General features: G+C 38.2%; 1 protein-coding gene across 1 annotated transcript in view; it reads left to right on the forward strand.

Moving 5' to 3' along the window:
* The first annotated feature begins 9,408 nt into the window (after positions 1–9,408).
* Positions 9,409–12,619, forward strand: part of LOC133461915 (rho-associated protein kinase 2-like) — a 50,356-nt gene continuing 47,145 nt past the window's right edge. The window contains exons 1-2 of the mRNA XM_061742929.1: positions 9,409–9,493; positions 11,467–11,567. Coding sequence (XP_061598913.1) covers positions 11,502–11,567 — 66 coding nt within the window. The 5' untranslated portion in view covers positions 9,409–9,493; positions 11,467–11,501. The remainder of the gene's footprint in view (positions 9,494–11,466; positions 11,568–12,619) is intronic.

Genomic DNA, 12,619 nt, shown 5'->3' on the forward strand with positions numbered 1-12,619 from the left:
TTTCTTTCTTTCTTTCAGGCTCATTTCCTTCCTTCCTTCCTCTTTTCCTTCCTCCTTTCCTTGTATTCTCCCTTCCTTTTCCCCCTTCCTTCCTTCCTTCCTTCACGTACGTTGTGTGGGATTTAACACAGAACCATAATTCAGGCTTTACACAAAAACATCATCAAGGGGAATTTATCGTTTTTACCGCGTGATGATAAATTCTTATCGTGAGGAGTTTTTTTTGACGATATATCGTGAACGGTAAAATATCGCCCATTCCTAATCTGCAGTGTGCACATTCATGTATCAGAGGGGGGAAATAATTGGCTGTTTATTCAACTTTAGCCATGTGTGGTTGGTTTACTCTGAAGACTCTGTGTAAGCAAGTCACACTCGGCCTGCACACGTGCTTGGTAACTTCCATGGTAAAGTTATTTCCCTGTTTAACTGCAGCTGAGTGCAGAGTGACAGTAGCAGCAGAGGCAGCGGCTTTAGAGGAAATGACTTACTCACAGCGGTTGGCTTTAAGATACAGTGCAGTTATCTGCCGGCCCTTGGGTGGGGTGGATCATTTCCTGTATTGCCATGCTCGCTGGGAGATCCTTGTGCATGTAGGTGTGTGCGTAAAGACACCCGGAAACCCCTCTCAACCACCCGCCCGGCAATGTGTGTTTTATTTTTCCTTAAATAGTAGTTTTGTGTGAGGTCAGCCCTTTAATGGGGAAGTGGAGCTGCGATGATGAAACGGAGTGCGAGCAGCTCGCTGCAGAGCGACTTCAGCTCAGCAGAGAGCCATGGAAAGAGCAGGATGACGGGCGGATGAGACGGAGTGTGTAATAAGCTCGAAGGAAGTGAGAGAGACCTGAAACGGATTGCCCCACACTGCCTAAGCAGTTAACAGCACAGGGTTGGATTTGGGTTCCTGTGTTCTCACTTGTACGTTTGGCTTACTCCGTTGCTTCAAAGAGCTCCTTACTGACTGTTTAGGAATGCACAGCTGGCAGAAGTTGATATATAACTTCCTTATAGTCACGCACTGTAATAATTACGTTGGTTTCCCAACACTGGCCTGGGTCAAATTTCTAAAACATGACAGCATACGCAAACCTTTCTGTAGTAATAAAACAGCAATTAAGAGCTTTTAAATGATTCCACCACATTAAAATACCTTGTCTCAATCAAAATCCAGGAATTATAAACCCAAAATTAAAAGGAATCTTTGCATATCCGAGTCTTTAAACTCACACTACTTTATTTCCATTGCAATGTACTGTATATACTGTCTATATTCCCTAATTATATATATTTTTTACTTTTTACTCCCCTGCATGTGTGTGTTAAGTGTACTGCTGCTGAACAATGTGAGTTTCCCCATTGAGGGAGAAATAAAGGATTATCTTATCTTACAATAAGTGCATTTCCACTAGTGGGAGTTCTGGGTAGATTTTCCAGGGCTGTATGTTTGGCGCGCGTCTCCATTACCAGGAACGGCCCTGCAAAAGTGGCTTTCAAGAACCTTTTTGAGACGAAAAACATCCCTCTAGTAGGAGAGGTACTCAGGCAGGCCAGCAGGAACCTCCTGGCGGGGCGTCTCTGTTAACCGGGATTCCTAAATTATGTTCAGTACTTTCACTCGCATAATCCATAAATCATGTGAACACGACTCATTTGGACCAGAGACATTTTGCTAGGAGTTTATTAGATGAAGTTGCAGAGTACAAAAACCACAATAGATGGACCGGCGAGTCGGTTCAGGTCTTGTGGCCATATTACGCCAATGTGGAGATCTGGCGGGGGCTTTTCTTTTAATATCGATCGCTACAACGTTGGTATATGTTTAAAAAAGCAAATAATAATAATAATAATAATAAACTTTATTTGTATAGCACCTTTCGTACATAAAATGCAGCGCAAGTTGCTTCACATAAAAAGAAATTTAAGGCATAAAACATAACATAGAAATAGAGGGCATAAAACAAAAATCAAAGCAGCAAAGTGGAAGCAAAAACAATAGCAGTAAAGCAGCATAGTGAGGACATAACCAACACATAACCCAAAAGATCGATTAAAATAATCAAAATACAGACAGTATTTTAAAATAATTCAAAAGATCAATTAAAAGCAAGTGTGTAAAAGTATGTCTTCAGCTGCGCTTTAAAAATGTCCACAGAGGCTGCCTGTCGGAGATACAGTGGGAGTTTGTTCCACGCAGTTGGGCCGTAAAAGCAGAAGGCTGCTTTACCAAATTTTTTAGTTGTCATTTTTCGGGGCACAACGAGCAGGTCAGCGGTGGAAGACCTGAGGGGGCGGGTTGGGACATATTTAGGGAGGCAGTCCAGCAGGTAGGGAGGCGCGAGACCATTCAGAGCTTTATAAACAAGTAAAAGAACTTTAAAATCAATCCTAAAAGCAACTGGAAGCCAGTGCAGTGAAGCTAAAACTGGAGTAATATGTTCTCTCATCTTGGTTTTAGTTAAAACTCTGGCTGCCGCATTTTGGACAAGTTGTAGTCTGTCTGTTGTTTTCTTTGGTAGGCCCGAAAAAAGTGCATTGCAGTAGTCAAGACGAGAAAAGACAAAGGCGTGGGTCAGCGTTTTAGCATCATCCAAAGACAGGTAGGCTCTGATTCGAGCAATATTCCTAAGGTGAAAAAAGGCAGTCTTAGTAACATAACTTATGTGTGAGTTAAAATTCAGATCGGAGTCAATAATGACACCCAGGTTCTTGACTGTGCCGTTGCTATCTACAGCCAGGTTGCCAAGTTGTCTGTTTATGATTGAAATAAGAATGTAGCAAAGGTAGCATCCAGTGTTAACGTCAGGGCTGGGCGATATATCGAGATTTTAATATATATCGATATATTTTCAAACGCGATGTGGTACGAGACAATATCGTTTATATCGATATAGCTTATTTTGCGACAAATTGACTGTACATCAACGCTGACCCCTCGTGCTGGCAAAAAAGTACCTTGTGTGCTGAAACCTGACAGTGTTGACAGGTTAGTTTTCCTGGCACAAAATCTGTCAAATGTACAGTAGTTGACTTGTTGTAATTATTTGAGATTTGCTCAAAGAGATGCAATATCTGTTTACATGTTTTATTTGAGATTTGAACAAATGTTTTGTTATTTGCACAACTGTCAACCTCAGTGGAAAAGTTTGCCTGTTACTGTCTACATTGTATTAATTGCACAGTGTATTTTAATTTAATTGTTATGCAGGAAAGGGATATTTGTTTTATTTTATTCAAGAAGCATTTTTATTCTATATATGCAGGCAGTTTATTTTTGTTTCATTTGTTTTATACATTTTGATATTGTGCAGACCTCTGTTAATAAAGGAACCTGTGTGACATTTGGCACGAGGCTTTGTATTAAAACTGACTGTTTTTTTAAGGGTTAGCCTCAGAAAAGAAATGAAGCTAACAGAGATGCTATGCTATAATGCTTTGGGGGAAACCCCAATTATGTCACAGAAAAAATATCAATATATATCGAGTATCGCCATTCAGCTAGAAAATATCGAGATATGACTTTTGGTCCATATCGCCCAGCCCTAGTTAACGTGTTAATACTTCTTTTTTTTTTTCCGCATTCTTCCCTCCTTGTCTCGTTTTATGCCGCTGGCTGTTGGCGAACAGCAAAAAAATGCCCATTACTGCCACCTTGCGGTCAGCAAAGTTATTTGATCAGTAAATAGTTCTTGTAGCGCTACAGCTTGTTGGACAAATGCCAGCTGAAGGGGCTGGGGGGGGGGCTTATTTGTAGAACTGTCTGAGGTTCCCGTCTGACGGGTTTACATGGAAATCCCCGCTAATGGAAACGCGCCTAAACACACACAGAGTGCTACAGCTGAAAACACATTGACAATGGTAGATAACAGGATTTATTGTTTGGTCACATCTACTGTACTTCATATTCTTGTACATTCTAGCAGGCTGTGTTGTTGGAAATAGCATAATAGATTAAACACCTTGCACTTTTTAGGTATAAAAGGTATATTAAGGTTAATTTGTTCAGTTAAAATCTGGACAGTGGATAGTTTGATGAACATTAGGAAGCATTGATGATGCTTCTTATCCATAGTCCTTTTACTAGCTGACATGTCAGGAAGCTTCTAGCATCCTTTGTCTCCACAGAGTGTGTACACATTTTAGGCTAATTACCACCTGGGTTAAAGACGGTATTGGACTTATCATAATCACAGCTCCAGTGATGTCATCTCCACTTCTTAGTTTTACACAACAAGGGGCACGTACAGTATACAGACTTGGGAAATTACAGTGGACTGACTTCCTTTTGTGAACAATCGCTCTGAACCGTCATCAGAATTGCTCACTTTACTCTTGACAGTATCAGACAAAGTTCAGACGTGGATATGAAAGTGTTGTGTACAGAGTTTATACAACAGAAATTTGATGTCCTTTCCCGTCTTAAGGAAAATCTGATCATCTCTCCTGATGAACATCTTGTGTCACCACAGATTAAATTATTTGGAATAAATAATAATGAATAACGATAACAATAGCCCACCCCCTTTGTTTGTTTGTACACGTGTGTGTATGTGTGTGTGTCTTTATTATCTTAATACGCGTGTGTGTCTGCGTGTGTCTATCTAATATATATATATATATATATATATATATATATATATATATATATATATATATATATATATATACACACACAGGACTGTCTCAGAAAATTTGAATATTGTGATTTTCTGTAATGTAATTACAAAAACAAAAATGTCCTACATTCTGGATTCATTACAAATGAACTGAAATTGCTGTAAGTCATGATCAGCAATATTAAAATAATAAAAGCTTGCAATATTTCAGTTGATTTGTAATGAATCCAGAATGTATGACATTTTTGTTTTTTTAATTGCATTACAGAAAATAAAGAACTTTATCACAATATTCTAATTTTCTGAGACAGTCCTGTATATCAGGGAAGTATGATAATACTATATCAGGTACGTTAAATAATTTTAACGTACCTGATTACCCCTGTTATTCTCCAATGTTCCTTTTTTTGCTTATTTGTAAATTTGAAAAATAAATGGTATATTAAAAAAAAAAGCTCTGTACAAGTCTGTCAATGACACAGTCACTTGTATCAGGGTGTGTTGATGCAGGGAAACATCTGAAACATGCAGCAGACCGGCCCTCGGGGTCAGAGAGACTCTTGTCATGGGCTGACTAATTGTTGGGCTTCATAAAACTGCTTAGGCTGGCAAATGTAAGTATTAGTAGTATATTGTAGTAGTACAAGTCCCTACAAACACTTTAATGTCATATACAATTTCTAAATATGTCTGTTGTTTTACTGCAAATGATAAAATCACAACTCTTGGTTTTGAAGATGTCATTTCTCATTGATACCAATTTCACAAGTTAACATGTTGCTTTGTTAGCATATGAATTTGTGACGTAAGCGGATGGAATAAGCGAGTTACCGTGCCACCGTCGCTGCCCTCAGTTGAGGGTTTCTCTGCTTGTAGTTTCCGCTTGCATGTGAAGAGCTGACTCGTTCACCGCTGAATTAATAGATGAGTAAAAGCTGGTGGTTTAATGTGGCCTTGCTGACGTTTTGCTGATGTGGAACTTGCTTTGAACATGTCATGAATGTGAGTCAAACACAAGCCCCAGTGGCTGAAGTCTAGTCGGAAGAATTTGTGAATAACGAGACGTGCGAATGTCAACTTCTGCATTTATGGACATAAGCACACTGGTTTGAGTCTTCAGTTCTTCTTTGGGGGTGATGGATTTTTGTAGGCTGACAGTATAATGGTGTAAAGAGTGTGTTATAACTTGTTGTGCAACAGCTCAGTTACTAATGCTGCTGCAGAGGATGGTGAGTCGACAGGTTTTTAGAGCATTTTTAGGAGGAAGATGGAGGGAAATCATACTACTGTGCACCTACTCTAATCCTCAATGCTCTTGATCACCTTTGCTTTGTAAAAACGCGTGACATGTTATGCTGTCATTATTTGTTAAACCAAATCTAAACCACGGTGCAGAAGCAGCGTGGGCAGAGCGACCTTTAGCAGCAATAACGTTGGTATTGTTTTCTTTATGATGTTATCAGTTTCTCACAGCCTTGTTGAGACATTTTGGTCCACTCTTGGTTACAGTGCAGCATTTGTTCATAAATTCTCTTATTTTCCCACCACCGACAGATTTCAATTCAGGTCTTCATCTTCCGTCTGTCCCGTTCTGTTGTCGACTTTAGGCTTCAGAGGAGTCGGCACGGTTGACTAAAACACTAAGGTGGTCAGGATGTGTCCCTCTAAACCAGGGGTGTCAAATGTGTGGCCCGCGGGCCTCATGCGGCCCGAGAGAGATTTTCATCCGGCCCGCAAGAAGTTTCCAACGCAAAAAACCGAAATGTTAATTTACTAAAGAGGAAAGAATAAATAATTGCCATGAATCGCAGCATATGCAATAATATATTTCTTCTACAAATCCATCGTTATTCCACAAATAGAGCAGTTTTCGACATTTTTTTAGTTTTCTAGAATGCATTTGCCGATTTTATTTCTTTGTAGACAGTCGTTTTATTTTTATTAACTGACTACTATTATATATTTTCGCAGGAAAAATATCACTGCTAAAAAAGATGATAGAAGATATTTATTCTGAGAATTTCAGTTTTGAATACGAGGATAGTGACAAAGTAAAACAGTTAAAAGAGAAGTGCTGACTTTTTCGGCAAATAAATACACTTGTAATGGAAAAATCTCTAAATCACAAAGAAACACTCTCGGATGTGATAAGAAAGATTTAGTTTTTAATTAAATTTCCTATAAAAAAGCAAAATATAAAAAAAAACATACTTGTTTCTGTTTATCTTTGTAAAATGATATTAAAAGTATCTTACATAATTTGAAAAAAAACGAGAAATTTCAAGAAAAGATCCTGAATAAATATATTTTACATAGAGTGTAAACAAAGTGCATATTTCCTTTAAAATTAACTAAACTGATATTGGATGAGATAACAATAGTAAAAAAAAAAAGAATTCGAAAAAAAAAAATTTGCACCGTTTTTGTTATTTTGAGCGTGCAAGAAAAAAATTGGTCAAATCCGGCCCGCCAAGCAAAATGAGTTTGACACCCCTAAACTAAAGCAAACCCAAATCAGCACCATTCAGTATCAGATGTTTTCTTGCTCCGTCTTTCACACACTTTAATGTTTATTTGAAGGAATACTTACTTATTTTTAGGATATGTTAGAAAGCTTGTGCATGCGTTACATAAGTTATAAACAAACAATAAGATCAAATATCATAAACTGCCATAAACAAAACCATAGTACACAAGATATAAAATAAGCTGAAATAAGACAATGAAACTTAGGTCGGGGAGAGACATCAGTCTCAAACAGAAGGTTGTGGGTGTGTATTTGAAGAGTGGAAGTGAATAGATTTTTCTCAGCTCAGATGGTAATGGGGTTTAGTGATCTTCTGTTCAAAGTAACTTTGTTCTACCGTCCTGGGGGAACAACTGCACATCTCCAATGATTAAGCTCACAGATCTAGAATGTTATCTGCCTTCTTTTTGTGACTTTTCACCCTTATTATCAGTATTATCTTTCCATTAGGGGTGGGCGATATGGCAAAAATATATCACGATTAAAACCATTTAAAAATTTTTTTTTTTAATAAATACTCGTAGGTACCGGCAAGGGCTGGGGATCGATTCAAATGACAAGAATCGATTCGATTCCGATTCTTAAGATTCAGAATCGATTATCAAGATTTGATTCTATCCGATTCGATTCCGATATTGATTTGGGTGTTATGCAACAATATAATACTAGTATTATTATTGATTCAACAGCAAGTATTGGCAGCTAATGATGCTGTCTTGGGGTTACATTTGCAAAAAATGCTAAAAACCAAATTCTCAAAAATTCAAAACCAAAATAGACAGAACATGGAACAAATAAAAAATGGAATGTAGGAAAAAATAAAACCGATTTCATACGACTCTGTTTGCTGCCCTGGATCTGTTTGGTAATTCTGAAAGCAGTTCTATCAGTATTCTGGGAGCTGATTGGTCCTTACAGTAATTAAATATAGACAATTTAAGCAGTTATAACCTAACACTTTAATGTTTTCATACCTTTAAACATATTTAAAGGCAAAAACATGGCACCAGTTATTCTCGTGTCCAACAAAACATTCCTTTTTTGGGGATAAACAAAAAAATAACCAAAAGTTGTAATGATGAAAAAAAAAGGAAATACATAAATAAAAGAAAAAAAAATCGATCTTTAGACATATGAATCGATTTTTAGGAATTAATATGAGAATCGATTTAGAATTGGGAAATCGATTTTTTTCAACACAGGCCTAAAATTAATCACTTGCTGTGGAGGAAGAGAATGCTGCTGACCGAGTGCGGTCACAATCCCGTCCGTCTCTCTTCCAAGATGCGCCACAGACACAAGTATCTGACTGGCCTTGCTTTGTCTTTGTTTTGTAAAGACCTTGTTTGAGGTTCTTTTCCACTTCATTGATTTCCATCTGGTCGCTACTACATCCCGATCCCGCAGTGTTTTTTTAGCCGCCCACTCCCGCCCGCTGCAAAGTTCAAACCGCCCGCTACCGCGAGATTTCCGTTGGGTCCCGCGGGACCCGATCCCAATGCAGCCCTCTACTGCAATTCATAGAATGTGTCCTGGACGATCCCACGATCTCTGCAGTTTGAAAGTAATATCGTCATATCGCCCACCCATAATTCCCATGTTGCCATCGTTGTGGCTTCATGCAGATACTGAGGCAAACACTGGGAGCTATATTGCCTCCTGCACTTACAAATGAACATTTACCAGAAAGATCTGACTGTCTGGGGCATTAAGTTTTGCACAAAACATTGACAAATGTTCTCAGTCACCATAATCAGTTATGTCGGCTTTGCCGTCATGTCATTCTGAGAGTATTTTAACGGCAGCCTGGAGAGTTTGAGATGTCGGTCACAGTTTCTCTGAGAACAGTACAGCCTGACCTGGGGTTGAACTTTCTGGGGGGGAAGAAATACCAAAACCTCCTCTTTTATAGAGTTGGTCACACCTGCTCATGATACATTAATTAGGAGCATTTTATTGACTGCTCCTGGCTGCTAATTTACTCTCGTAATTATAGTGCAGACACTAAGGGTGTACTTAGTTTTTCAGACGCTGCTTCTGCCTTTGAACTTGGCTTTTGTCATCTTTTTAGCAGGTTCTGGTATCAAAATCCTTACAACTAAAAATGTTCTCAGGACTGGATGTGTTGGTTGATGTCGACACATTTAATTGCGCAGCATCAGTCTGATTTCACGACGGATCTTCCAAACGGGTCATTGCTGATATGAAACTATTCTAACATGTTTCCTGTCGATCACACCTGATGGACGGCTCTTCCTTGTCTGTTTGTAGGACTCCTTAAATGCGCTGGTCTTGGACTTGGACTACCCGGCACTTCGCAAGAACAAAAACATCGAAACCTTCTTAAACAGATGTAAGTAACCTTTTCTTTTCCATTATTACAGATGCAACCAACACATTTTTCTTGACCAGCTCTGATTTTGAATGATTTTGTATTAGATTGATTGATTGGTTCCTTCATTCTTTCATTCATTCAATCATGACTGGACTGCAGATTCTGATTTTCTTTCTAAAAAGTATAATTCTTACACGAAATACTTTTTGTAAATGTTGTTTTCAGTGAGTATTAAACTCGTGAAGCGCATTGGGCTCAGAAAAACCTTTTACCTTTTCACAAAACCTGCAGCCTCCTGTTCTCTTTTTTTTTTCTCCATTCAAGTCCAAAAAGCAAAGTGTGAAAATAGATTTGAAAACTGGACCAAATATTTTCCCACTTCTGTAAGTGAAAGCAGATGCACAAGGTAATATAAGACAGACATTAGATTCAACCTTGACATCAAGCTAACATCACATGTACAAATGTCGGTTGTAAAAGGGAGGACATTTCTTGATCTGTAACAGCTTTACTATTTCATGACTGATAAGTGAAAGACAGCTGATGCTCTGGCTTTTGCTTGTGTAGGTGTCGTTTTTCTGCTTGGCCTCTGTTTTGATTACGTTTTTTGTACCAACGGTTTTTAATTGTTAGTCCACATGGTATTTTTAACTTGCACACTCTTCAAATTTCAGTCTTGTTACACTATTTGCTCTAGTTATTACCTAATTATTTGTAGTATTTATGGAAGATGTTAATCTCGTACCAATGCTCATCGTTTGTGACTTCTAAAGGAAAGATTCCTCTGCAAAATGAATTATGTTTCAGCAAAGACAGAGATTGTGTGATAATTTAAATCCTGTGTTTTACATCTTTTTAATTGGGTGATTTGGTTTTGAGGTCAGTGTTTCATGTGGTTGCGCCTTCCTGCCTCTCTCCCAGCCAAACCATAGCATCCACGCTGGATACAGGAAGTAATGATATTCTGGGAGAAAATCTTCCATCAGGTTCAAACACTAGTTTGACAGCCAGTTTACAGTTAACCATTGTGTTGACTGCACCTGAAACTCACACAGCACTTTCAAGTGATAACATTTATTAGCTTAAGGCATTTTCAGGTCTTCCTTTGTGAGGGTTGTCTCTGAAGTCCAACTGTTGAGTTGTATGATCAACAAATCTAAGTAAATTGTAAACATTGGTCAGTAACATACAGGACTGTCTCAGAAAATTAGAATATTGTGATAAAGTTCTTTATTTTCTGTAATGCAATTTAAAAAAACAAAAATGTCATACATTTTGGATTAATTACAAATCAACTGCAATATTGCAAGCCTTTTTATTATTTTAATATTGCTGATTATGGCTTACAGTTTAAGATTAAGATTCCCAGAATATTCTAATTTTTTGAGATAGGATATTTGAGTTTTCTTAAGCTGTAAGCCATGATCAGCAATATTAAAATAATAAAAGCCTTGCAATATTTCAGTTAATTTGTAATGAATCCAGAATGTATGACATTTTTGTTTTTGTAATTGCATTACAGAAAATCACAATATTCTAATTTTCTGAGACAGTCCTGTATAGTAAAACCCAGCCTGTGTGTATCCTGTCAATGTTCTGCATGAAACAGATGCTGAGGTGGCATTTTTAAATGACGCACGTCCCAGCCGATACTGGTCCTGTGTGAGTTGACTGTTCTGAACTCAGTGACAAACCTCTAAACTTAACAGCATTGTTAGTGTCATGGCTACATCTTTCAGTTCAATTTTATTTAAATAGTGTCTGTTACAACAGCAGTTGTCTCTAGGCGCGTTCCAGAGACCCAGAACATGAACCCGACTCCCGAGCTACACCACGATGCATTTGCTGATTTGAAGGAGAGGGAAGAAAAGTGAAATCAAATTTTCTGCGTATTCTGAGTTAATTATGCTATTGGTGCATCCCTGGCTGATGTGGCTGTTGCATTAACATGGAGCAGAACTTAACTAAATATTCTGAACTTTATTCTTCAGATGAAAAAGTCGTAGTGGAGCTGCGAGGCCTCCAGATGAAATCTGAAGACTTTGAAAAAGTTAAAGTCATTGGTCGAGGGGCCTTTGGTGAAGTCCAGCTGGTGAGTATTGGTCCTTTGTTTTTTTTGTGAGTGAGCTGTTACATTGTAATTAACTATTTTAGTTTATTTGGTTAATTGTTTAATTAAATTTCTTTTTATTTGTGGTAACAATTTTTCCAATTTAAGATAAGTGATCTGCCTTAGTCATGGCTGTCATGGGGCTTCTTTCTTTAAATGTTTTACTTGTTAAATAATCAGCTGCAAAAAAACACTCAAGTGCTCCACAAAATAACAGGGAGAGGTGTCTGGACAGAGGAAAGCATTTCTCATAGTAGGCATGTTTTTAATCCGGAAGTTCTTCAGTTGTAAGGATTAAGATAAGATAAAATAAGATAAGATATTCCTTTATTAGTCCCACAGCGGGGAAATTCACAATTCAATTGACAGATTGAAAGGGAAGTTCCCTCTTATATTGCCAGATAACCCTTGTTTAACAGCTCAAATCTAGCGTGTCCTATCTTTTTACATTAACTGACTGGTGTCTTGAGCCCCGCGAATAACTCGCCTTGGCTTGGGACTAATGTGGCAGAGGGAGACTGCTGGTCATATTTGTGCAACACAATTTGGAAGAAGTCACTACTCAAATCCTGTTGTTATTCTGCGTGGATCCACCACCTGCTTCATCTCTTGCATCATGCAACTCTTCTGAGGTTGGTGAAGCCAGGGAGGCAGCAGTGAGCCATCGTGTTTTGTAGTTCCACTCTAACGCCTCCCGGGTCGTTTTCCCTCCCCTCAACTCTGCTACAGGCACCGGGGAGGCAATAACACGCCTTGCACGTACACTGACCAGCATTAAACACGCTCACCATGCAGGGGTCTAACCTAAAAGCACCTACAGAAAGTGGATGTTCTTCAGTGATGAGATGCGAACAAACCAATACAAGACTCGAAGACAAAAACAGCATTTTAACACTTTTGAATAGTTTGAAAAATAGTTTTGAAGAATATGGGGCCCAGATTGGTTTCCTTGGATGATTTTCACTTAAATGTAAATTGTTTTAGGCTTATTTTAATCTGACATACACCATGTGATGAATAAGTAACCTGTATTA

This window comes from Cololabis saira, chromosome 16 (assembly GCF_033807715.1).
Source record: "Cololabis saira isolate AMF1-May2022 chromosome 16, fColSai1.1, whole genome shotgun sequence".
In the NCBI taxonomy this organism is placed as follows: Eukaryota; Metazoa; Chordata; class Actinopteri; order Beloniformes; family Belonidae; genus Cololabis; species Cololabis saira.